This window comes from Lucilia sericata, unplaced genomic scaffold (assembly GCF_015586225.1).
Source record: "Lucilia sericata isolate MDLA Ls3-8-SP2 unplaced genomic scaffold, ASM1558622v1 Contig000928F_arrow, whole genome shotgun sequence".
In the NCBI taxonomy this organism is placed as follows: domain Eukaryota; kingdom Metazoa; phylum Arthropoda; class Insecta; order Diptera; family Calliphoridae; genus Lucilia; species Lucilia sericata.
The window spans coordinates 40,435-67,592 of record NW_023994915.1 but is presented as its reverse complement, the minus strand read 5'-3'; the positions used below and the strand labels follow the sequence as shown (position 1 = coordinate 67,592).

The 27,158-nt window shown below is 31.0% G+C and overlaps 1 protein-coding gene across 9 annotated transcripts in view; it reads right to left on the bottom strand.

Moving 5' to 3' along the window:
* Positions 1–265: 265 nt before the first annotated feature.
* Positions 266–27,158, bottom strand: part of LOC119609103 (phosphatidate phosphatase LPIN1) — a 37,329-nt gene continuing 10,436 nt past the window's right edge. For 5 of the 9 annotated variants that reach the window (XM_037963794.1, XM_037963790.1, XM_037963791.1 and 2 more), the window contains 12 exons: positions 20,392–21,155; positions 17,876–18,081; positions 17,021–17,155; positions 16,719–16,848; positions 15,529–16,652; positions 15,367–15,463; positions 12,619–12,747; positions 12,188–12,410; positions 11,890–12,116; positions 10,094–10,594; positions 9,862–9,965; positions 6,921–7,247 (listed from right to left, as the gene is read on the bottom strand). In XM_037963794.1, coding sequence (XP_037819722.1) covers positions 6,935–7,247; positions 9,862–9,965; positions 10,094–10,594; positions 11,890–12,116; positions 12,188–12,410; positions 12,619–12,747; positions 15,367–15,463; positions 15,529–16,652; positions 16,719–16,848; positions 17,021–17,155; positions 17,876–18,081; positions 20,392–20,571 — 3,369 coding nt within the window. In that variant the 5' untranslated portion in view covers positions 20,572–21,155 and the 3' untranslated portion in view covers positions 6,921–6,934. Of the gene's footprint in view, positions 1,664–6,920; positions 7,248–9,861; positions 9,966–10,093; positions 10,595–11,889; positions 12,117–12,187; positions 12,411–12,618; positions 12,748–15,366; positions 15,464–15,528; positions 16,653–16,718; positions 16,849–17,020; positions 17,156–17,875; positions 18,082–20,391; positions 21,156–27,158 lie in introns of those variants that run through there. The other 4 variants (XM_037963796.1, XM_037963799.1, XM_037963798.1 and 1 more) reach the window with 4 other exon arrangements.

Below are 27,158 nucleotides of genomic sequence, written 5' to 3'. Positions count from 1 at the left end.
TGTTAATTCATTTTATTATATTTGAAAAAAAAAAAAACAATTACATACAATTTTCAGTAAAATTTATAACAAAAACTGTCTTTTACCTTGAACCCAATTATTTGCAAAACAACTTTTATGAGTAATTTTCTGTTTATTAGTTCCAATTTTATTTCTTATTATTTATTCTACATGTCATTAAACAAAAATTGTTTACCATTAAAAAATCTATTTAATCAATTTTAAATCCTAAAAACAATTTGGAAATTTTGCAATAATTACTCACTAATTTGTTTAATAACAATTAAATTTGCAAAAATAAGTCAACTAACAGGCAGGTCACACACCACAGTACGTTGCCGATATCGTTTTCATTAGTCAAATTGAAAATGTGGATGAAATACTAGGCGCTCAGAATTAGCTAGTAGATGTTGGTTACTTTATTTTTGTTTTACGGGCCGCCTTAAGACATGCTTTGAAATTATAGATAATTTAGTAATCAGCAATAACAGGGTGTAACATATTACAGTAATTATCAAGGTAAAGCCCTAAAGTATGCAGTTTATTATATACCATGATTATATTCATTGTAAAATGATCGCAAATGTGTAATTTTGAATCTTTAAATGTTTTGATAAAATTTTACTCAATTTAGTTGTAGAATTTTCAAAATTTCTTTTATAGTTTTCAATCTACTTTTGGTAAATAAATTTTATGCTCCATTCCTAAAAAGATTTTACTGTTTTTCCTTTAATTTTAAAAGTTTCTTCTTAGAAAAGTGATTTATATTAATAGTATTTTTGTTTTATGTGTTTTTTTTTATTAAGAATTTGTAACTTCATTTAATCCATTACTTATTCCGATCAAGTTATGAAGTGTAATTCTCTTGCAATTTTTATCTGGATTTTAAAAATATTTATTTTTAATGTTTTTTTTTTATATGTTCTAAGTTGTTGGAACTTTTATTTATTTCTTGTTGTTTTTAATTATTATTTTATATATTATATTGTTTTTGGTTTTTTGCATAGTTTTTCTTTTTATATAGTTTACTAATTAAACATACAAATTTAAGATTTGTTTACTAATATTTAAGTATACATATAATTAAAAATAAAAAAAATAAGAAATCACCTAAAAAAATGACTATAAATAATAAGGTATTACTAAATCAATTTCTAGAATTCGAAATTATAAGTTTGTTTTTAAAAAAAGAATTTTGCCTAAAATGAAAATCTCTCTAATGATGACAATGATAATATTAAAAATATTGATGATAGCTAATGACGTTGACAATAATAACAAAAAAAATTTAACTGCAATATTATTTAACACAAATATATGTAAAAAAAAGATAAAATAAATACTACTGTCATGAAAGAAAAAATGCGTTTTTAAATATATCTGTCTGCTTGTTGTTTAATTTTCTGGAATGGTTGTTAATGTTTTCGAGTGTGATCCATTTAAGGTGGTATTACTTTGATCATTTGTTGTGCTACCACCGCCAATACTACCATTCAGTGTTGTATTGGAACCTGTTGAAGTATTAATGCTATCGACTAAAGTCAAATCGATTTCGGGTATGGGATCACGCCAATAATTGAAATGTGAAAATTCAACCGCTGCTACCTCGTCGGGTTTAATGGGCGGAAATAGTTGATCGACAATGAAGGTCATGCTACAGTAGCTGTAAGTAAAAAAAAAAAAATAAAAATTTTTTACTTTTGTGGTTAGTTGTAGTTAGTAGCTACTTAGACTGAATAAATAATTTATACTATAATAGACTAGTACACTGCACCATAGACCTATAAAATATATCATACACTAGAGTATAGACTATTCTATTGACTAGAATATAGCGTAGACTATAGACTAGACCATAGAATAGACTATAGCCTAGACTATATAATAGACTATAGACTAGACTACTGATTATCCTATAGACTAAACTATAGACTAGACTATAGACTAGACTATAGACTAGACTATAGACTAGACTATAGACTAGACTATAGACTAGACTATAGACTAGACTATAGACTAGACTATAGACTAGACTATAGACTAGACCAGACTATAGGCTAGACTAGACTATAGACTAGACTATAGACTATAGACTAGACTAGACTAGACTACAGACTAGACTACAGACTAGACTATAGACTAGACTATAGACTAGACTATAGACTAGACTATAGACTAGACTATAGACTAGACTATAGACTAGACTATAGACTAGACTAGACTAGACTAGACTAGACTATAGACTAGACTATAGACTAGACTATAGACTAGACTATATACTAGACTAGACTATAGACTAGACTAGACTAGACTATAGACTAGACTAGACTATACACTAGACTAGACTATACACTAGACTATAGACTAGATAAGACTGTAGACTAGACTAGACTATAGACTAGACTAGACTTTAGACTAGACTAGACTACAGACTAGACTAGACTATAGACTAGACTATAGACTAGCACATAGACTAGACTAGTCTATAGATATAGACTAGCCTATATAGCACATAGACTACGCTATAGGCTAGACTATTCTATAGTCTACTCTATAGTCTAGTCTATAGTCTAGTATATAGTCTAGTCTATAGTCTAGTCAATAGTCTAGTCTATAGTCTAGTCTCTTCTATAGTCTCTACTATAGACTAGACTATAGACTAGACTATAGTCTAGTCTATAATATAGTCTATAGTCAAGTCTATAGTCTAGTCTCTTCTATAGACTCTACTATAGACTAGACTATAGACTAGTCTATAGTCTAGTCTATTGTCTAGTCTATAGTCTAGTTTAAAGTCTAGTTTATAGTCTAGTCTATAGTCTAGTCTGTAGTCTAGTCTGTAGTCTAGTCTATTCTATAGTCTATTCTGTAGTCTGGTCTATAGTCTATTCTATAATCAATTCTATACTATCTAGTCTATAGTCTAGTCTATAGTCTAGTCTATAGTCTAGTCTATAGTCTAGTCTATATTCTAGTCTATAGTATTGTCTATAGTCTAGTCTAGTCTATAGTCTAGTCTATATTCTAGTCTATAGTATTGTCTATAGTCTAGTCTATAGTCTAGTCTAAAGTCTAGTCTATAGTCTAGTCTATAGTCTAGTCTATAGTCTAGTCTATAGTCTAGTCTATAGTCTAGTCTAGTCTATAGTCTAGTCTATAGTCTAGTCTATAGTCTAGTCTATGTCTAGTCTATAGTCTAGTCTATAGTCTAGTCTATAGTCTAGTCTATAGTCTAGTCTATAGTCTATATAGTCTAGTCTATAGTCTGGTCTATAGTCTAGTCTATAGTCTAGTCTATAGTCTGGTCTATAGTCTAGTCTATAGTCTAGTCTATAGTCTAGTCTATAGTCTGGTCTATAGTCTGGTCTATAGTCTAGTCTATAGTCTAGTCTATAGTCTAGTCTATAGTCTAGTCTATAGTCTATTCTATAGTCTAGTCTATATTCTAGTCTATAGTATTGTCTATAGTCTAGTCTATAGTCTAGTCTATAGTCTAGTCTATAGTCTAGTCTATAGTCTAGTCAATAGTCTAGTCTATAGTCTAGTTCATAGTCTAGTCTATAGTCTAGTCTATAGTCTAGTCTATAGTCTAGTCAATAGTCTAGTCTATAGTCTAGTCTATAGTCTAGTCTATAGTCTAGTCTATAGTCTAGTCTATAGTCTAGTCTATAGTCTAGTCTATAGTCTAGTCTATAGTCTAGTCTATAGTCTGGTCTATAGTTAGTCTATAGGTCTGTCTCTAGTCTAAGTCTATAGTCTAGTCTATAGTCTAGCTATAGTCTAGTCTATAGTCTAGTTCTATAGTCTAGTCTATAGTCTAGTCTATAGTCTATCTATAGTCTAGTCTAGTCTAGTCTATAGTCTAGTCTATAGTCTAGTCTATAGTCTAGTCTATATCTAGTCTATAGTCTAGTCTATAGTCTAGTCTATAGTCTAGTCTATAGTCTAGTCTATAGTCTAGTCTATAGTCTAGTCTATAGTCTAGTCTATAGTCTAGTCTATAGTCTAGTCTATAGTCTAGTCTATAGTCTAGTCTATAGTCTAGTCTATAGTCTAGTCTATAGTCTAGTCTATAGTCTAGTCTATAGTCTAGTCTATCGTCTAGTCTATAGTCTAGTCTATAGTCTAGTCTATAGTCTAGTCTATAGTCTAGTCTATAGTCTAGTCTATAGTCTAGTCTATAGTCTAGTCTATAGTCTAGTCTATAGTCTAGTCTATAGTCTAGTCTATAGTCTAGTCTATAGTCTAGTCTATAGTCTAGTCTATAGTCTAGTCTATAGTCTAGTCTATAGTCTAGTCTATAGTCTAGTCTATAGTCTAGTCTATAGTCTAGTCTATAGTCTAGTCTATAGTCTAGTCTATAGTCTAGTCTATAGTCTAGTCTATAGTCTAGTCTATAGTCTAGTCTATAGTCTAGTCTATAGTCTAGTCTATAGTCTAGTCTATAGTCTAGTCTATAGTCTAGTCTATAGTCTAGTTTATAGTCTAGTCTATAGTCTAGTCTATAGTCTAGTCTATAGTCTAGTCTATAGTCTAGTCTATAGTCTAGTCTATAGTCTAGTCTATAGTCTAGTCTATAGTCTAGTCTATAGTCTAGTCTATAGTCTAGTCTATAGTCTAGTCTATAGTCTAGTCTATAGTCTAGTCCATAGTCTAGTCTATAGTCTAGTCTATAGTCTAGTCTATAGTATAGTCTATAGTCTAGTCTATAGTCTGGTCTATAGTCTATAGACTAGACTATAGACTAGACTATAGACTAGTCTATAGTCTAGTCTCTTCTATAGTCTCTACTATAGACTAGACTATAGACTAGTCTATAGTCTAGTCTATAGTCTAGTCTATAGTCTAGTTTAAAGTCTAGTTTATAGTCTAGTCTATAGTCTAGTCTGTAGTCTAGTCTGTAGTCTAGTCTATTATATAGTCTATTCTGTAGTCTGGTCTATAGTCTATTCTATAATCAATTCTATACTATCTAGTCTATAGTCTAGTCTATAGTCTAGTCTATAGTCTAGTCTATTGTCTAGTCTATAGTCTAGTCTATAGACTACTCTAGTCTATAGTCTAGTCTATAGACTACTCTAGTCTATAGTCTAGTCTACAGTCTAGTCTATAATCTAGTCTATAGTCTAGTCTATAGTCTAGTCTATAGTCTAGTCTATAGTCTAGTCTATCTATAGCCTAGTCTATAGTCTAGTCTATAGTCTAGTCTATAGTCTAGTCTATAGTCTAGTCTATAGTCTAGTCTATAGGCTAGTCTATAGTCTAGTCTATAGTCTAGTCTATAGTCTAGTCTAGTCTAGTCTATAGTCTAGTCTATAGTCTAGTCTATAGTCTAGTCTATAGTCTAGTCTATAGTCTATCTATAGTCTAGTCTATAGTCTAGTCTATAGTCTAGTCTATAGTCTAGTCTATAGTCTAGTCTATAGTCTAGTCTATAGTCTAGTCTATAGTCTAGTCTATAGTCTAGTCTATAGTCTAGTCTATAGTCTAGTCTATAGTCTATTCTGTAGTCTATTCTGTAGTCGGCACTATAGAATAGTCTATAGGCCAGACTATAGAGTAGAGTATAGACTACACAATAAAATCTTAAACTAATCATCAGTTGAAATGAAAAGAAACTGCTTCTTTGTTTCTTTAAATTTTTTTCGATGATTGCGAAACTGAAATTGGAAACTTAATCGAAATGCAGAATTAGGGTGTTATATACTGAACATAACATTAATTGAATAAACTATTTATAATAAAAAAAATGCAAACACACTAAAAGAACTACATGGAATAAGTACTTGGAAGTAAATTGCACTTTTTAACATTTAGAAGTAAGTGCAACATATTTTTAGGAGAATATTTTTTTATTTATGTAGCCTACTTTTAGGCGCCCAGAGGGTGCAAAATCACTATCGAAAATATTTTATCTAAAAACGACATATCGACACATTTTCTGTTCAATTAAATAAACCCTTTTTAAGATTTAATGTAGAAATATCGAAACAATTTGCTTTGGTTAAAGTCTACTTTTAGGCATAAACGAATAATAATAACACATTTCGAGTATAGCATATGTTTAGGATCTAAAAATAATTCGATTTTAATGCCTAGTTGAGGTTAACAAGGGCACTTGTATGTTTCAAATAAAAATAGAAAACATTACAACAGATTTTATACAATAATATATATTATACATAAAAATTGGCACAAAAACGTAATCTATATTAGTAAAAATTTCTTTACAACACATACATAATTAACTATACATACAGTTTTTTCATTTGTACTTATACGAAATAAAACCAAACAACACAATTTTGTATATTTTATTTGCCAAATATGAAATTAAAATAGTTTTCATTTATTTTTGTTTTTGCTTAATGACAAAAAAATATATACATATATAAAGAATTTAAGATAATTTTTAAAATTTCATCACATTTATTTTTTGTTAAATTATATTCAACTAAAGAAATATGGATTTACAAATTTAATATAAAACAAAAAAAGGTACTAAATGTAACGCCTTTTTTTATAAGGATTAACAATATTATAAAACTTAAAAGATTAAATAACTAAAAGTATAGTATGGATAGATTTTATAATTTTTTTTTTATAAAGATAACAATAACAATACTTTTTCTTTACTTAAAACTAAATAATAGATTTTTTAGTTGTTATAACATTAGAATAATGTTCTAAACACACACAACTATTTAATAGCTTAAATACACTTCAAAAAATATATGTAGTTTTTAAATTGTTTTGTTAATTTAAATGTAAAAAAAGCAATTCCATTGCATACAAATAACCAGGTAATAAATATCACAATTTAGTTGTCGAAAAAAGAAACACACTAGATATAAATATGTAGGTACATTATAATAAAAATGTACAAATTTCTTAGTTTTGTTCATAATTTGCTCGTTTTATCTCGTATTTAGCCTCAATTGACATAGAGTGAGGTATTGATAGGCACAGCTGCTGTAACGGGCGTTGTATTGCCATCATTTCCAATGGGGGTTTGTGAATTAACCGATGCTGTAAGACTTAATGATTCTGATACATCTACGACTATACCATCATCTTGATCGTCAGCATATTCATCACTGAAAATTTCATCATCACTTTCGGTATCACTAAATTTGAGTTCCTCCTCCTCTTCATCGTCATCGAAAATGTCCGTTTTATAATCGTAATCATCATTGTCCAATAAAGGAAAATGTTCATCTACTTCTAGTGATTGATTGATATAACCACTATAGATGTTGTGATGATTGTGTTGGGTTTAAACAAAAGAATTTTGAAAAAATAAAATAGGTACAAGATTTTTTTTGAGTTTATTTCTTTCGAAAAAAAAAAAATGGGGAAAACAAAATCTTAACAAATAGGAAATAACAAAAAAAAAGTTTAATGGAAATTAAATGTTTAAGGTGAAGTAAATCTTAATGGGAGCTTTAGTCGAGGCTAGATTATAGACTAGAACATAGACCAGAATGTAGGCTAGACTATAGATCAGACTATAGACGAGAATATAGACTACACTATTGACTAGACTATGGACTAAACTATAGACTAGGCTATGGGCTAGATTATAGAATAGACTACATACTAGGCTACAGACTAGACTATAGACTAGAAAATACCATAGACTTTACTTTAGACTGGGCTACAGATTAGATCACAGACCAATCCACAAAACAGACTAAACTATAGACTACAAACTAGACAAAAGACTCGACTAGTCTACAGTCTGTAGGCTGTAGACTACATTAAATACTAAACAATAGACTAGACTATATAATAAACTATAAACTAGACTATAGACTAGATTATAGTTTAGACTTTAGACTAGACTATATAGACTAGACTATAGACTAGACTATAGACTAGACTATAGACTAGACTATAGACTAGACTATAGACTAGACTATAGACTAGACTATAGACTAGACTATAGACTAGACTATAGACTAGACTATAGACTATACTATAGACTAGACTATAGACTAGACTATAGACTAGACTATAGACTAGACTATAGACTATACTATAGACTAGACTATAGACTAGACTATAGACTAGACTATAGACTAGACTATAGACTATACTATAGACTAGACTATAGACTAGACTATAGACTAGACTATAGACTAGACTATACTAGACTATAGACTAGACTATAGACTAGACTATAGACTAGACTATAGACTAGACTATAGACTAGACTATAGACTAGACTATAGACTAGACTATAGACTAGACTATAGACTAGACTATAGACTAGACTATAGACTAGACTATAGACTAGACTATAGACTAGACTATAGACTAGACTATAGACTAGACTATAGACTAGACTATAGACTAGACTATAGACTAGACTATAGACTAGACTATAGACTAGACTATAGACTAGACTATAGACTAGACTATAGACTAGACTATAGACTAGACTATAGACTAGACTATAGACTAGACTATAGACTAGACTATAGACTAGACTATAGACTAGACTATAGACTAGACTATAGACTAGACTATAGACTAGACTATAGACTAGACTATAGACTAGACTATAGACTAGACTATAGACTAGACTATAGACTAGACTATAGACTAGACTATAGACTAGACTATAGACTAGACTATAGACTAGACTATAGACTAGACTATAGACTAGACTATAGACTAGACTATAGACTAGACTATAGACTAGACTATAGACTATAGACTAGACTATAGACTAGACTATAGACTAGACTATAGACTAGACTATAGACTAGACTATAGACTAGACTATAGACTAGACTATAGACTAGACTATAGACTAGACTATAGACTAGACTACAGACTAGACTATAGACTAGACTACAGACTAGACTATAGACTAGACTATAGACTAGACTATAGACTAGACTGTAAACTATAGTCTCTAGACTAAGAACTATATAATAGGATAGACTATTCTATAAACTAGAGGGGACAATAGGTCACTCGATATGCTGGACTATATGCTAGACTATAGACTGGATTAAAGACTACACTATAGACTAGAATAAAGACTAAACTATAGACATTCTAAAAGACAGACTGTAGACTAAACTATTGACTAGACTATAGGCTGGGCTATAGGCTACACCATAGGCTGGACTATAGACTATAATATATACTAGACTATAGACTAGGCTATTAAATAGAATATAAACTAGGTAATATACTAGGCTATGAAGCGGGCTATAAACATTGATGTAACTTTCCAAACTTTCCAAGCTTTATTTCATCCTTAACTTTTAAAATCCATTAAACGTTTTTCAAATAACAAAAAAGCTTAATAACTAAAATGCAATTGTTTTCAGTTTGATTGTAAAGGATAAAGAAAGAGTTCAACAATTTGTTTATGATTATTACATACAAAGAATTTAAATGATTTAATTTGTTTCTATAAGTTATTCATAAGTTAAAACATACTGTAATTGATAATATTTTTTTAATATAGATTACGTTTTCATAATTGCCAATTAATAAAATAATGTATTTGTATAAATAAGTAGTGAGTTTTAATGGAAAAATGTAAAATGAGTTTCTTATCGTTTCAATTTGAACTTTTAAAATATGTATATTAATGTTGTTATTAAAAATAAACATACACCTCTTGCCATTTGTTTTATTAATAGGGGTTTTGTGTTTTCTGGGATTAAAAATTGTTCGGTGATATTTAGCTATACAAGTGATACGGTTTAATGCACAATACACCATTAACTATTCGATTTTTAATACAAATACTCGCAACATTAATCAATGAAGAGATATGTTTAGCTTAGTTTATCAGGGTAAAATAATAAAAAAGAGATAAAACAAATTGGTACTTACGAAGATTGGAATGTTTGTGTTAATTCATGTTTCAATTCTCCTTTAGTGTTAATGGTGAATATGCGTTTAATGGGTATACCAACGGCACGATAAGCCCAAACATCCTGTAAAAGAAGAATATTTGCAGGTAATGTATTACTAACTCAAAATTAGTTACTAGCTTTACTTTTAATACTTTTAAATTAGTTTTTAGTTTTCTATAAATTTTCTTAATAATAAATTTATTACTTACATTGATACGATTACCATAACCCGCATAGAATGGATCCTTATTAGGGAATAAATCTCTAATATCCGATAAACAGGCAATCTTAAATTGTTCCGGTTTACGTTCAATTACCTCACGATGGAATGCCGATATCAATGATGTAGGATTTAATAATAATGGACCATCGGGTAGTTTAACATCACCCTGGCGAATGGAACGTAAATATTCACGTGTTGCTCTTGACTGCCCAATAGCACGTGCCGATAAATACAATAGCTTGTAGCCATTTTGTTCAATTTTCGAGAATAGTTGAGCGACACCCAATTGAGCCCAATCCTTACCGACCATCGGTAGAATATGTCCCAAGACATCGGATTTGGTGATGGTACCATCGATGTCGGAAATTACAACTTTATCATTGTGTTTCCAGCGGAATAAGTAGCATTTGCAGCGTGTGGTACCTTGGTAGGCGGTGGTAACACTAAATTCTATTTCGTTCATGCCCTCTTTAAGGTTGAGTTTTTTCTGCAAAGGAAAGAGGAAAGAGAAGGGATTTTTATTTTTGATCGATAGATAGATAGATAGATAGATAGATAGATAGATAGATAGATAGATAGATAGATAGATCGATAGATCGATAGATAGATAGATAGATAGATAGATAGATAGATAGATAGATAGATAGATAGATAGATAGATAGATAGATAGATAGATAGATAGATAGATAGATAGATAGATAGATAGATAGATAGATAGATAGATAGATAGATAGATAGATAGATAGATAGATAGATAGATAGATAGATAGATAGATAGATAGATAGATAGATAGATAGATAGATAGATAGATAGATAGATAGATAGATAGATAGATAGATAGATAGATAGATAGATAGATAGATAGATAGATAGTTCAGTTCAGTTCCAGCTCAGTTCTAGTTCAATTCCAGTTCAGTTCTAGTTCTAGTTCAGTTCTAGTTCAGTTCTAGTTCAGTTCTAGTTCAGTTCTAGTTCAGTTCTAGTTCAGTTCTACTTCAGTTCTAGTTCAGTTCTAGTTCTGTTCTAGTTCAGTTCTAGTTCAGATCTAGTTCAGTTCTAGTTCAGTTCTAGTTCAGTTCTAGTTCAGTTCTAGTTCAGTTCTAGTTCAGTTCTAATTCAGTTCTAGTTCAGTTCTAGTTCAGTTCTAGTTCAGTTCTAGTTCAGTTCTAGTTCAGTTCTAGTTCAGTTCTAGTTCAGTTCTAGTTCAGTTCTAGTTCAGTTCTAGTTCAGTTCTAGTTCAGTTCTAGTTCAGTTCTAGTTCAGTTCTAGTTCAGTTCTAGTTCAGTTCTAGTTCAGTTCTAGTTCAGTTCTAATTCAGTTCTAGTACAGTTCTAGTTCAGTTCTAGTTCAGTTCTAGTTCAGTTCTAGTTCAGTTCTAGTTCAGTTCTAGTTCAGTTCTAGTTCAGTTCTAGTTCAGTTCTAGTTCAGTTCTAGTTCAGTTCTAGTTCAGTTCTAGTTCAGTTCTAGTTCAGTTCTAGTTCAGTTCTAGTTCAGTTCTAGTTCAGTTCTAGTTCAGTTCTAGTTCAGTTCTAGTTCAGTTCTAGTTCAGTTCAGTTCTAGTTCAGTTCTAGTTCAGTTCTAGTTCAGTTCTAGTTCAGTTCTAGTTCAGTTCTAGTTCAGTTCTAGTTCAGTTCAGTTCTAGTTCAGTTCTAGTTCAGTTCTAGTTCACTTCTAGTTCAGTTCTAGTTTAGTTCTAGTTCAGTACTACTTCAATTCTAGTTCAGTTCCAGTTAGTTAAACAAATAAACAGATATATAAATTTATCTCTTTTCCAACTTACAATAGACTCTGAACTTAAACGCAATGACTTCTTATAACGTTCCAATTTATTTTTATTATCTGACGATTCACTCTTCGACGAGGCCTGTGATAAATCTTCCATATTATCCATAAGGGCCGATGTATTTTCTGCATTCATAGTAGAATCAGTTTTACTTAAAGTACGATCACTAATATCGGGAGAATTGGGACGTGTTGTCTGGGTAGCTACAGCATTTTGATCATTTTCTAAAAGGAAACAAAACAAACGAAAATTAAAAACTAGATTTATAAAACTTAACACAAATCCTATAACATACCTTTTTCTTCTTGTTTCTCATCTAGTTTACCAGTCTTTGAGGCATTGTTGACAACACTAGCGGTGTTGTTGACATTTTGTGAACGTCTCCAGTACCACCAAGAACGTTTGGCTTGATTTTGGGTACCAGTAGGAGTGCCACCATCAACTTCAGCCTTATTAACAGCGGCCGCAGCAGCTACTGCATCTTGTTTAGCATTAACCATTAACTGGTCAACTGCATCCTTTATATTTGTTTTAAAAAATAAATTTTATTAATTTTGTTTAATAAAGTTTTATAAAATTATTTAATATTATTAGTTTTTTTTAAGCTTTTTTGATGATATTATTTTTATATGTTGGTGTATGAAAGACGACAGAGTGTGTGTGTGTGTATTTGTGTACTTCTTTTCCTTTTGAAAAATAGTTTACAACAAGACAAAACAAACTTACATTAGTTAAAGGCTTCTGGAATGTTATTATGGTCATGACAATTGGACATGCAGCCGCCCAGCTGTAGTATTTACCATTTAGGCGTACAACTAAATTAGGCGATGAGAAGATGCTGGGATTTTCACAGACCTAAGACATTGTACATAATAAGTGATGATTATAGTAGTAGAGTTGTTGTTGTTTTGTTCAAATGTTTTAAGTGTAATTAAGTTAATTATAATATTAATTGTTTTCATATGATTTTGTTGTTTTTAAGGAAACTAAGGCAGGTTATTAGTAAGTGTAACCAAAAAAGATATATTTTAATTAATAAGTTGGTATTATAAATTATTGTTTTTATTTGAAATTGATTTTAGTTTTATTTTATATTTGCTCGCAATCCCATTTTGAATTATCTTCATAAATTTTAATTGATAATAAAGATTTTTAAGTGAAATAAAACTTTTCAACTGTGTTCCTTACAAACGTTTTTTTTTAGTTCAAAATTATATAGTTCAGTTCTAGTTAAGTTATAGTTCTAGTTCAGTTCTAATTAAGTTCTAGTTCAGTTCTAGTTCAGTTCTAGTTCCAGTTCAGTTCTAGTTCAGTTCTAGTTCAGTTCTAGTTCAGTTCTAGTTCAGTTCTAGTTCAGTTCTAGTTCAGTTCTAGTTCAGTTCTAGTTCAGTTCTAGTTCAGTTCTAGTTCAGTTCTAGTTCAGTTCTAGTTCAGTTCTAGTTCAGTTCTAGTTCAGTTCTAGTTCAGTTCTACTTCAGTTCTAGTTCAGTTCTAGTTCAGTTCTAGTTCAGTTCTAGTTCAGTTCTAGTTCAGTTCTAGTTCAGTTCTAGTTCAGTTCTAGTTCAGTTCTAGTTCAGTTCTAGTTCAGTTTTAGTTCAGTTCTAGTTCAATTCTAGTTCAGTTCTAGTTCAGTTCTAGTTCAGTTCTAGTTCAGTTCTAGTTAAGTTCTAGTTAAGTTCTAGTTAAGTTCTAGTTAAGTTCCAGTTAAGTTCTAGTTAAGTTCTAGTTCAGTTCTAGTTCAGATCCAGTTCAGTTCCAGTTCAGTTCCAGTTCAGTTCTAGTTCAGTTCCAGTTCAGTTCTAGTTCAGTTCTAGTTCAATTCTAGTTCAGCTCTAGTTCAGTTCTAGTTCAGTTCTGGTTCAGTTCTAGTTAAGTTCTAGTTAAGTTCTAGTTAAGTTCTAGTTAAGTTCTAGTTCAGTTCTAGTTCAGTTCTAGTTCAGTTCTAGTTAAGTTCTAGTTAAGTTCTAGTTCAGGTCTAGTTCAGTTCTAGTTCTAGTTCAGTTCTAGTTCAGTTCTAGTTCAGATCTAGTTCATTTCTAGTTCAGTTCTAGTTCAGTTCTAGTTCAGTTCTAGTTCAGTTCTAGTTCAGTTCTAGTTCAGTTCTAGTTCAGTTCTAGTTCAGTTCTAGTTCAGTTCTAGTTCAGTTCTAGTTCAGTTCTAGTTCAGTTCTAGTTCAGTTCTAGTTCAGTTCTAGTTCAGTTCTAGTTCAGTTCTAGTTCAGTTCTAGTTCAGTTCTAGTGCTAGTTCAGTTATAGTTCTAGTTCAGTTCTAGTTCAGTTCTAGTTCAGTTCTAGTTCAGTTTTGGTTCAATTCTAGTTCAGTTCTAGTTCAGTTCTAGTTCAGTTCTAGTTCAGTTCTTGTTCAGTTTTTAGTTCAGTTCTAGTTCAGTTCTAGTTCAGTTCTAGTTCAGTTCTAGTTCAGTTCTAGTTCAGTTCTGTTCAGTTAGTTCAGTTCTAGTTCAGTTCTAGTTCAATTCTAGTTCAGTTCTAGTTCAGTTCTAGTTCAGTTCTAGTTCAGTTCTAGTTCAGTTCTAGTTCAGTTCTAGTTCAGTTCTAGTTCAGTTCTAGTTCAGTTCTAGTTCAGTTCTAGTTCAGTTCTAGTTCAGTTCTAGTTCAGTTCTAGTTCAGTTCTAGTTCAGTTCTAGTTCAGTTCTAGTTCAGTTCTAGTTCAATTCTAGTTCAGTTCTAGTTCAGTTCTAGTTCAGTTCTAGTTCAGTTCTAGTTCAGTTCTAGTTCAGTTCTAGTTCAGTTCTAGTTCAGTTCTAGTTCAGTTCTAGTTCAGTTCTAGTTCAGTTCTAGTTCAGTTCTAGTTCAGTTCTAGTTCAGTTCTAGTTCAGTTCTAGTTCAGTTCTAGTTCAGTTCTAGTTCAGTTCTAGTTCAGTTCTAGTTCAGTTCTAGTTCAGTTCTAGTTCAGTTCTAGTTCAGTTCTAGTTCAGTTCTAGTTCAGTTCTAGTTCAGTTCTAGTTAGTTCTAGTTAGTTCTAGTTCAGTTCTAGTTTAGTTCTAGTTCAGTTCTAGTTCAGTTCTAGTTAGTTCTAGTTAGTTCTAGTTCAGTTCTAGTTCAGTTCTAGTTCAGTTCTAGTTCAGTTCTAGTACAGTTCTAATTTGTATGTTATTTTGGCAAAAACAATTAACATAAAGTAAAGCAAAAATGAATTGAGACAAAAATTTTTGAAAATTATATTTTAAAAACTAAAATGTAAAAATTTTCTAAAATTTTGTTAATTTTTTTTTAAAACCTTAAAAAAGGACTTTTTTGAAAATATTAACATAAAATGAAAAGCACATAAAATAAAGCGAAAATAAAAAATTTAAAAGCAGAGTGTAAACAGTGTTTTACTTTGTAAAGAAAAATACAGTGATAGCAAATAATAAATAACATGCCATTAGTATTTTAAGCAGAAAAAGAAAACAAAACTAATATGAGAAATGCTTTATAAAACGCTTTATAAAAATTAGGTTAATAAAAAACTTACATCTTTATATTTAATGCAGTGGCGTTCAAATTCCTCATCCGAAGGATCGCCTTTTTCCTGAAGACCACACAAGGACATGGCCACGAAATCTAAGTATCTAATAAAACATGTATGGAGTAATTAAAGTAATTGCAATGTTAGCTTAAGGAGGTATAAACTTACTTGCCCTCTTGCAGTTTGCCATCTTCATAATCAGAATCTAAACTTTTCTGACCCTCCAAAGAACTGGGCGAATGCGGCAAGGAGGTGCCATTACCACTCTCACGATCATCCTCATTGCAGTGTAGAGCAGGTATGGCTGGTGAAGTTTCTTTGGAAGAAGCTGAGGGGAAATACATGGCCATCATTTCCGGATCCATGGTTTCGGTATCCAAATCCGATAAATAGACACCACCATCTGTGGCATTTTTACGCAATTTATTATTATTTTTCATGAAATTGAACATATTGCTAAGCATTGAATTGCGCTTAGCCTGGGCCTGGGCAGCCTGATTGTCCGACTGATCTTTGGGCTCGGGTGTGGGTAATTCACCCCATTTCCAGGAGGCTGAGTTAGACATTAAATCACTATCGGTTTCTTTTTCACGCATGGAAATCTCCAATTCACTATCACTTTGTATGGGTGTAGAAGGGCGGCCAGCACCACGTCCAGCACCCAAGGGACCATTACCACCCGATGAGGTAACTTCAGTATCCGAAAAGAAATGTATATCCAAATCGGGTATACGTGTTGTGCTGGGTGTAACCGGCGACGTTTGACAAGTCTCCGAAATGGGACTTTCATCACCGCCCATGGCGGTTACCAAACCAGCTGAAACTTGTTCACCCGATTTGGGTGAGGCTTCATCATTCGATGAATTGGTGGTATTATTTGAGATCGATATAGAACTAGTATCAGCATCTTCGGCCTGTTTGTTGTTGTCATCGTTTGTGACGCCATTATCTTGGGGCGTATTACTGCCCACCGAACTACTGGAAGAGGATTTACGTTGGGCATTTTTCTTTTTCATTTGTGACTTCTTGCGGCGTTTCTTTTTACTCTTTGATTCATCCTTAATGCTGTTGTTATTAGAATTGATTAAATCTAATGGTTGCTGCTGCTGATTAGCTGCGCTAGTAATGGAAATGGAGGGTGGTGGTGTTTTAGTTTGTTCGGGAGTTTGGGGTGTTAGGGTGGTATCTATGTTTGTTGTTGATTGATTAGTAGTTTCCGGTAATATAGTTGTGTCTTCTTTGGCAACAAATTCTATAGGTTTATCTTCAGTTTGAGTGCTATTACTCCAGTCCTGGAAAATTTTTAAGGAAATAGTTAAATTATATGTAAATTATATTCATAACAGGTTAAGTTATACCTTATCTTTATCTAATGCATCAAATTGAAAGATTTCTTCATGTTCTGCCCATTCTTGTCTTAATTTTTGAGTGGTATACTCATTAATTTTCTTGCTCAAATTGGGTCTTTCCAAGACATTATCAGTATGTCTGCAAAAAATATGAAATTATTGAAAATTGAACTTTTAACTTAGAGTGTTTTGCTTATATAACATTAACCGCACAAACATTTATTTTATTTTAAACAATTAAACATGCTGTAGATAAATTAAATAAAAAAAATAAAATGCTAAATTTTTACATTTCATGTTTTTTTTACTACCTTCTGTGACTGTAATCAGAAACTTGATTTTCAAATTTATCTGAGGTTTCATCTTCCTTCGGGGACTCCTTGGAAAAATCTATGGAATTACGTCTAGGCAATGGTAATGGCAACTGTAGTTCATCACTAGCTTTTCTAGTTTGTTAAAATGATGAATTTGAAAATAAATAAATAAAAAAAATATTCAAATAAAATAATAATTAAACCAAAAAAAATTAAAAAAAAAAAAATCATTTCATTTCAACTACTAATTATATTAATCATACAAAATTTCTTTATTTAACAATCTAATTTTCAATAAAAAAAAGATTAAAATTAATAAAAGAAAAAAATTATTTAAAATTGTGATTATGAAAATGTGGTGTTATGTGTTTAAAGTTCAAAGTGCTACTAAAACATCGAACAATTATTATTATTTGAATAATATTATTAAAAGAAAACAAGCCAAAGTACTAAATTCACAAAAAAAAAAAACTTAATAACTACACCCTCCTTTATTAAAAAGAAAACAATTGTTTTTTATCTTTAAAGTTATAAATGACATAATTTTTAATAAAAAAAATAACACGTACTCTTAGTACAATATTACAATTATTGTGTATAAAGTACTCTACCAACAACAAAAAGTACTTCCAGAAAGTTCTATTTATAAAACAACAATTTTTTAATTATTCCCGTTTTGTTTCAATTGTTTAATTTAAATTAATTTTTAAAGGAGGGCATATAAAAAATATTGCAACCTCTACTAATATGTGCCGCATTTTTTTTGATTTTAAAATAATTTAAAATCTTGTGTGAACAACTACATTTTGAAATTGATTATAAAAACTATTTGTTTAAATTAAACAAACTTACTTTTCTTTGTTCTCATTATCATTTTCAATCTTATTGCTGTTTAAATATTTTTCAGGAAAATGATTTGATGGTATTGGCGATGTGGCCAAGTTATCGGGTAATTCTTCAACATCTTCTTCGGGGCATTCTTCTACAAAAAAAGCTTCACCAGATTCTCCCAATTTCATGTGAATATCTACGGGTTCTCCATTGATTTCAATGTCCACCTAAAACAGAAATGGAATTACAAGATTAAACAATGATATTTTCTTTTGCATTCTTCCTAGCAGTTTTAGTTCCATTCTAATTAAGTTCTAGTTCAATTCTAGTTCAGTTCTAGTTCAAGTTCTAGTTCAGTTCTAGTTCAGTTCTAGTTCAGTTCTAGTTCAGTTCTAGTTCAGTTCTAGTTCAGTTCTAGTTAACTTCTAGTTCAGTTCTAGTTCAGTTCTAGTTCAGTTCTAGTTCAGTTCTAGTTCAGTTCTAGTTCAGTTCTAGTTCAGTTCTAGTTCAGTTCTAGTTCAGTTCAGTTCTAGTTCAGTTCCAGTTCAGTTCTAGTTCAGTTCTAGTTCAGTTCTAGTTCAGTACTAGTTCAATTCTAGTTCAGTTCTAGTTCAGTTCTACTTCAGTTCTAGTTCAGTTCTAGTTCAGTTCTAGGTAAGCTCTAGTTCAGTTCTAGTCAGTTCTAGTTCAGTTCTAGTTCAGTTCTAGTTCAGTTCTAGTTCAGTTCTAGTTCAGTTCTAGTTCAGTTCTAGTTCAGTTCTAGTTCAGTTCTAGTTCAGTTCTAGTTCAGTTCTAGTTCAGTTCTAGTTCAGTTCTAGTTCAGTTCTAGTTCAGTTCTAGTTCAGTTCTAGTTCTAGTTCAGTTCTAGTTCAGTTCTAGTTCAGTTCTAGTTCAGTTCTAGTTCAGTTCTAGTTCGGTTGTAGTAGTTCTAGTTCAGTTCTAGTTCAGTTTAGTTCAGTTCTAGTTCAGTTCTAGTTCAGTTCTAGTTCAGTTCTAGTTCAGTTCTAGTTCAGTTCTAGTTCAGTTCTAGTTCAGTTTAGTCAGTTCTAGTTCAGTTCTAGTTCAGTTCTAGTTCAGTTCTAGTCAGTTCTAGTTCAGTTCTAGTTCAGTTCTAGTTCAGTTAGTAGTTCAGTTCTAGTTCAGTTCTAGTTCAGTTCTAGTTCAGTTCTAGTTCAGTTCTAGTTCAGTTTTAGTTCAGTTCTAGTTCAGTTATAGTTCAGTTCTAGTTCAGTTCTTAGTTCAGTTTCTAGTTCAGTTCTAGTTCAGTTCTAGTCGTCTAGTTCAGTTCTAGTTCAGTTCTAGTTCAGTTCTAGTTCAGTTCTAGTTAAGTTCTAGTCAGTTCTAGTCAGTTCTAGTTCAGTTCTAGTTCAGTTCTAGTTCAGTTCTAGTTCAGTTCTAGTTCAGTTCTAGTTCAGTTCTAGTTCAGTTCTAGTCAGTTCTAGTTCAGTTCTAGTTCAGTTCTAGTTCAGTTCTAGTTCAGTTCTAGTTCAGTTCTAGTTCAGTTCTAGTTCAGTTCTAGTTCAGTTCTAGTTCAGTTCTAGTTCAGTTATAGTTCAGTTCTAGGTTCAGTTCTTAGTTCAGTTTAGTTCAGTTCTAGTTCAGTTCTAGTTCAGTTCTAGTTCAGTTCTAGTTCAGTTATAGTTCAGTTCTAGTTCAGTTCTAGTTCAGTTTCTAGTTCAGTTCTAGTTTCAGTTCTAGTTCAGTTCTAGTTCAGTTCTAGTTCAGTTCTAGTTCAGTTCTAGTTCAGTTCTAGTTCAGTTCTAGTTCAGTTCTAGTTCAGTTCTAGTTCAGTTCTAGTTCAGTTCTAGTTCAGTTCTAGTTCAGTTCTAGTTCAGTTCTAGTTCAGTTCTAGTTCAATTCTAGTTCAGTTCTAGTTCAGTTCTAGTTCAGTTCTAGTTCAGTTCTAGTTCAGTTCTAGTTCAGTTCTAGTTCAGTTCTAGTTCAGTTCTAGTTCAGTTCTAGTTCAGTGCTAGTTCAGTTCTAGTTCAATTCTAGTTCAGTTCTAGTTTAGTTCTTGACCTATTCTATCCAATTTGAGTTTAGTTCTTGTCCAGATCTAGCTCAGTTCGAGTTCAGTTTTAGTTCAGATCTAGTTGAGTTTAAATTCAGTTCTAGTTAAGTTCAAAAACAGTTCTATATCACTTCTACATCAATTCTAAGTATTTCAGTTCTAGTTCATCTGAATAACAGAGTCCTAAACTATACAATAAAATGGAATATTGTTAAAAAAAAAAGAAATTTCATATTTGGCATTGCAATTGATTTTTGAAATATCAATTTAGCTATCAGTAAATAAAATATTGAGACAAGATTCAGGTTCTTTTCCATTTGACGTATGTACAAGTACAAGAAAACAAAAATAGCTACGGTTTAATAAGCTTATCACATAATTAAAGATTAAAAATAATTCCAATTACATACATACAAATATTCTATTAATAAAAAATCTATGAACTTTAATCTATGACTGTTTCTTCAACCTTTAACTATTAATCATTCCAAATTATTATTATATATTGTAAACTAAATATACTTACCACTTTCTCACGACTCCTTAGAACACCCAATTTACCGAAACGTACATGAAATGGTGAACATTGGAATTCACCATCTGGCTGTTCTACCACAATCACATCAATGGCCCCCGTTAATGTGGCTCCATTGATTTCACTATAGAATTCTCGAAAATTACTGAAAACTTTCACTAAACTATTCATTTTGAAATTCGCGAATAATTTGTTATTCCTCCAAAAAACAAAAGTGTTTCTGGTTACTTGGCTAAGTTGTTTGTGGACTGTTTGCTGGACAGTCAATTAGAGAATGAATAGCAAGCACACTACAATGGATTTTGTTAGTAGTATTAAAAATATATATCAGCCCGTTTTGTTGTTGTTCTTTTTATTTGCGATTTTCCTGGTTATCAGTTTAAATGACGGTAACTGTTATATTTTTTTGTTTAATTGTATTTTGTTGAAAAAAATTCGATTCTTTACTTTTTATATTATACAACGTTGGCGTAGCCGTTGTTGTTTGTGTAGAAATTCCTTATTCTGTGTTCAAATTTTCTTTTATGATCGGGACAGGGGTAAAGGGTGGTTTATAACCTATTCAATTGTTGCTGTTATTGGTTTTTCTTTAAAGAAAGTTTTTATTTCTTGGCCATTTTATTGTGTGTGTGTGTGCTGTGAGGTTTTATTTGCCTTCTGAAGCGCCTTCTTTATTCAAACAAATGTTAACAGGTTATCAGCAAATTGATTAATATTATTTTTTTATTATTATTTTGCCCAGTCAGTTGAGTTATCTGCAATTGAAAAAAATGTTAAAGAAATAAATAGAGTAATAATACACATAAATCATAAAATAATTAGCCGAATTGATAAAATTCTTTCGTATATTTGCCATTTCGGTTTAGATGATGTAAATCTGCTATCAAATAACTATGTATTTTATGACTCTGGCAGCGTTAGATATAAATTCTTAAGGCTTTATGAGTCATTTGTGAGTTTTTTTAGTTAAGTTTTAGTTTACTTCTAGTTTAGTTCTAGTTTAAGCTCTAGTTCAGTTCTAATTCAGTTCTAGTTTAGTTCTAGTTTAAGCTCTAGTTCAGTTCTAATTCAGTTCTAGTTTAGTTCTAGTTTAGTTCTAGTTCAGTTCTAGTTCAGTTCTAGTTCAGTTCTAGTTCAGTTCTAGTTCATTTCTAGTTCAGTTCTAGTTCAGTTCTAGTTCAGTTCTAGTTAAGTTCTAGTTCAGTTCTAGTTCAGTTCTAGTTCAGTTCTAGTTCATTTAGTTCAATTCTAGTTCAGTTCTAGTTCAGTTCTAGTTCAGTTCTAGTTCAGTTCTAGTTCAGTTCTAGTTCAGATCTAGTTCAGTTCTAGTTCAGTTCTAGTTCAGTTCTAGTTCAGTTTCTAGTTACAGTTCTAGTTCAGTTCTAGTTCAGTTCTAGTTCAGTTCTAGTTCAGTTCTAGTTCAAGTTCTAGTTCAGTTCTAGTTCAGTTCTACTTCAGTTCTAGTTCAGTTCTAGTTCAGTTCTAGTTCAGTTCTAGTTCAGTTCTAGTTCAGTTCTAGTTCAGTTCTAGTTCAGTTCTAGTTCAGTTCTAGTACAGTTCTAGTTCAGTCTAGTTCAGTTCTAGTCAGTTCTAGTTCAGTTCTAGTCAGTTCTAGTTCAGTTCTAGTTCAGTTCTAGTTCAGTTCTAGTTCAGTTCTAGTTCAGTTCTAGTTCAGTTCTAGTTCAGTTCAGTTCTAGTTCAGTTCTAGTTCAGTTCTAGTTCAGTTCTAGTTCAGTTCTAGTTCAGTTCTAGTTCAGTTCTAGTTCAGTTCTAGTTCAGTTCTAGTTCAGTTCTAGTTCAGTTCTAGTTCAGTTCTAGTTCAGTTCTAGTTCAGTTCTAGTTCAGTTCTAGTTCAGTTCTAGTTCAGTTCTAGTTCAGTTCTAGTTCAGTTCTAGTTCAGTTCTAGTTCAGTTCTAGTTCAGTTCTAGTTCAGTTCTAGTTCAGTTCTAGTTCAGTTCTAGTTCAGTTCTAGTTCAGTTCTTAGTTCAGTTCTAGTTCAGTTCTAGTTCAGTTCTAGTTCAGTTCTAGTTCAGTTCTAGTTCAGTTCTAGTTCAGTTCTAGTTCAGTTCTAGTTCAGTTCTAGTTCAGTTCTAGTTCAGTTCTAGTTCAGTTCTAGTTCAGTTCTAGTTCTAGTTCAGTTCTAGTTCAGTTCTAGTTCAGTTCTAGTTCAGTTCTAGTTCAGTTCTAGTTCAGTTCTAGTTCAGTTCTAGTTCAGTTCTAGTTCAGTTCTAGTTCAGTTCTAGTTCAGTTCTATTTCAGTTCTATTTCAGTTCTAGTTCAGTTCTAGTTTAGTTCAGTTCTTGTTCAGTTCTAGTTCAGTTCTAGTTCAATTCTAATTCCGTTCTAGTTCAGTTCTAGTTCGGTTCTAGTTCAGTTCTAGTTCAGTTCTAGTTCAGTTCTAGTTCAGTTCTAGTTCAGTTCTAGTTCAGTTCTAGTTCAGTTCTAGTTCAGTTCTAGTTCAGTTCTAGTTCAGTTCTAGTTCAGTTCTAGTTCAGTTCTAGTTCAGTTCTAGTTCAGTTCTAGTTCAGTTCTAGTTCAGTTCTAGTTCAGTTCTAGTTCAGTTCTAGTTCAGTTCTAGTTCAGTTCTAGTTCAGTTCTAGTTCAGTTCTAGTTCAGTTCTAGTTCAGTTCTAGTTCAGTTCTAGTTCAGTTCTAGTTCAGTTCTAGTTCAGTTCTAGTTCAGTTCTAGTTCAGTTCTAGTTCAATTCTAATTCCGTTCTAGTTCAGTTCTAGTTCGGTTGTAGTTCAGTTCTAGTTCAGTTCTAATTCAGTTCTAGTTCAGTTCTAGTTCAGTTCTAGTTCAGTTCTAGTTCAGTTCTAGTTCAGTTCTAGTTCAGTTCTAGTTCAGTTCTAGTTCAGTTCTAGTTCAGTTCTAGTTCAGTTCTAGTTCAGTTCTAGTTCAGTTCTAGTTCAGTTCTAGTTCAGTTCTAGTTCAGTTCTAGTTCAGTTCTAGTTCAGTTCTAGTTCAGTTCTAGTTCAGTTCTAGTTCAGTTCTAGTTCAGTTCTAGTTCAATAAATTCAATAAATTAAAAAAAAAAACGCTTTTTTATGACTTATACTTTGATACGTTTTTTTATTTTTTTATAAAAAATAATCACGTGCCAAGCTGCCTTACACCAGCTGAACATTTTCAAATATTTATTACGTATTATTGTATTTAAAATGTTTTTGAAAATAAAAATTTATTTAACGACAAAGATTTGTGCCAAATTTGTCTAATTCTCTTTACTCTCACTTAAATTAAAAAGTCTTTTAAAGGTTATTTTGAAATGATGTCCATGTTTTATTTGACCTATTTTACACGTTTTAGTCATTAACAAATGATGAGATAATTAATATAATATATTATTTTTGTTTCTTTTTAGGTCTGAAAGAAAATTATCTGGGGAAAAGAAAATTCCCTAAATAATTTTGGGAAAATGAGATCGATTCATTACAGACTTTTAGGCGCTTTAGTAATGTGGTTATTAGAATTTTTGATCAAATTGAAAAATTTATTAAATATAGTAGAACAGTTATAACTTTTTATAATTATTTATAATAATTACAATAATTTAGTATAAAATGCATACAAATTATGATAAATTTCTCAAACAACCCACGTATTTCAACCCATGCATTTATTTTATAGTATTTTCATGAAAAGTCTAAAGGTGAATATTCTTTTATATATACAGATATCTAAAAATATGTATTTTAAATAAATTAAGCAAAAAAAAAAAGAAAAACATTTTTTGGCAATGATCATGAATGAAAAAAAGAAAAAAACAAGTAACAAAACAAATATTTACTATATTTGTTTAAATCATATGAAAATCACAAATAACAAGATTTTTCAAAATTTGAAATGGAAAATTTTCACAAAATAAAAATTACATTATTTTTCAAAAAAAAAAAAAAAAGATAAGAAGATTGATTTATTTTTAATAAAACCCTGTCCTTTTTCAAACAATATCTTTATTCATGTCTAGTAATTTTAAGACGATTATTATTTGCATGAGAATTTGTTTTTCAAATAAAATTTTACTTTCGTAAGTGAAATTTAAATGAAATACAACGTAAGTGGGTGGTGGTGGTTGCTTGAGTTATTGTTGGTTTAAACGTGCTGATTATTTATTTGAATGAATAATTGTACATGGATGCGTATTAAGAAACATCTAGTAGTTAGCAGCTATTGTTTTGAATTTGATTACGAACAAAAGGAACAATTTCAAATAGTTTTCCACAATCAATGTGTCACATAATGGGAAACCATAGGAATGAATGCAGCAAACAATTTCACAAGAAATAACATTCAACATTTTAATCCATTTGTTTACACGTGTTTTTAAAGGAAAAAATTTAAATTTAACATTCAACTTTAGTAAAATTCTGGAGGAAGTAATGTTGGAAATGTTTACTTCTTAAAGGCAGATAGATAGATAGATAGATAGATAGATAGATAGATAGATAGATAGATAGATAGATAGATAGATATATAGATAGATAGATAGATAGATAGATAGATAGATAGATAGATAGATAGATAGATAGATAGATAGATAGATGGATGGATGGATGGATGGATAGATAGATAGATAGATAGATAGATAGATAGATAGATAGATAGATAGATAGATAGATAGATAGATAGATAGATAGATAGATAGATAGATAGATAGATAGATAGATAGATAGATAGATAGATAGATAGATAGATAGATAGATAGATAGATAGATAGATAGATAGATAGATAGATAGATAGATAGATAGATAGATAGATAGATAGATAGATAGATAGATAGATAGATAGATAGATAGATAGATAGATAGATAGATAGATAGATAGATAGATAGATAGATAGATAGATAGATAGATAGATAGATAGATAGATAGATACATACATAGTTTAGTTCAAGTTCGGTTCTAATTCAGTTCTAGTTCAGTTCTAGTTCGGTTCTAGTTCAGTTATAGTTCAGTTCTAGTTCAGTTGTAGTTCAGCTTTAGTTCAGTTCTAGTTCAGTTCTAGTTTAGTTCTAGTTTAATTCTAGTTTAATTCTAGTTCAGTTCTAGTTCAATATAGTTCTAGTACAGTTCTAGTTTAGTTCTAGTTCAGTTCTAGTTCAGTTCTAGTTCAGTTCTAGTTCAGTTCTAGTTCAGTTCTAGTTCAGTTCTAGTTCAGTTCTAGTTCAGTTTTAGTTCAGTTCTAGTTCAGTTCTAGTTCAGTTCTAGTTCAGTTCTAGTCAGTTCTAGTTCAGTTCTAGTTCAGTTCTAGTTCAGTTCTAGTTCAGTTCTAGTTCAGTTCTAGTTCAGTTCTAGTTCAGTTCTAGTTCAGTTCTAGTTCAGTTCTAGTTCAGTTCTAGTTCAGTTCTAGTTCAGTTCTAGTTCAGTTCTAGTTCAGTTCTAGTTCAGTTCTAGTTCAGTTCTAGTTCAGTTCTAGTTCAGTTCTAGTTCAGTTCTAGTTCAGTTCTAGTTCTAGTTCAGTTCTAGTTCAGTTCTAGTTCAGTTCTAGTTCAGTTCTAGTTCAGTTCTAGTTCAGTTCTAGTTCAGTTCTAGTTCAGTTCTAGTTCAGTTCTAGTTCAGTTCTAGTTCAGTTCTAGTTCAGTTCTAGTTCAGTTCTAGTTCAGTTCTAGTTCAGTTCTAGTTCAGTTCTAGTTCAGTTCTAGTTCAGTTCTAGTTCAGTTCTAGTTCAGTTCTAGTTCAGTTCTAGTTCAGTTCTAGTTCAGTTCTAGTTCAGTTCTAGTTCAGTTCTAGTTCAGTTCTAGTTCTAGTTCAGTTCTAGTTCAGTTCTAGTTCAGTTCTAGTTCAGTTCTAGTTCAGTTCTAGTTCAGTTCTAGTTCAGTTCTAGTTCAGTTCTAGTTCAGTTCTAGTTCAGTTCTAGTTCAGTTCTAGTTCAGTTCTAGTTCAGTTCTAGTTCAGTTCTAGTTCAGTTCTAGTTCAGTTCTAGTTCAGTTCTAGTTCAGTTCTAGTTCAGATCTTGTTCAGTATTCGTTCAATTCTAGTTCAGATCTTGTTCAGTTCTCATTCAATTCTAGTTTTAGTTCAGTTTAAATTCTAGTTTAGTTCTAGTTTAGTTCTAGTTCAGTTCTAGTTCAGGTACTTTAAAGATCAATCAAAGGCAACCAATCACGTGATTCTTTAACCAAAAACATTTTTAAGGAAATATGAACCGTAGATTACTATTTTAAAGCAATAATTTATATAAAATAGTTCCTCTATTTTAATTAATACATCAAAAATATGTTAAAATTTAAAGAATTTTTTTAAAAATTAGTAAAAACTGAATAAAAAGTTAATAGGTTTTTATTTCTGTGTGTGTGGTTTAGTTCCGCATACTGCTATTAAGCCAAGTGGTTTTGTTTATTATTTAATTATTTATTTATTTAAATATATATTTTGCTGATTGTTTTTATTATTTGTTTTTGTATTTCAACTTCGGATCGTACGTTTTTTTTTCAAACAAACCAAAAAACCATCAACAAAAGCAAACTGCCAGTTTGTTGTTATTGTCTGAAAATGTGTGTACTTATAACTGAATATCGCGTGTTATGCGTTACGATATCACGCCATTTGGATATCTTCAATGCCGTTAAATGGCAAGATCATTAAACAACACTAAAGAAAAACAAACTGGCTAAAAATTATGTCTCCAAATAACTTTCACTGGAGCAGAAAATGTTGTAAGAGTTTAAATTTTAAAATTAGCTTTAATGATCTTTTTCTACCGCAGTAAAGAAATGTTGTGTTCTCTTTTAATTGGAAATTAAATGAATTTATT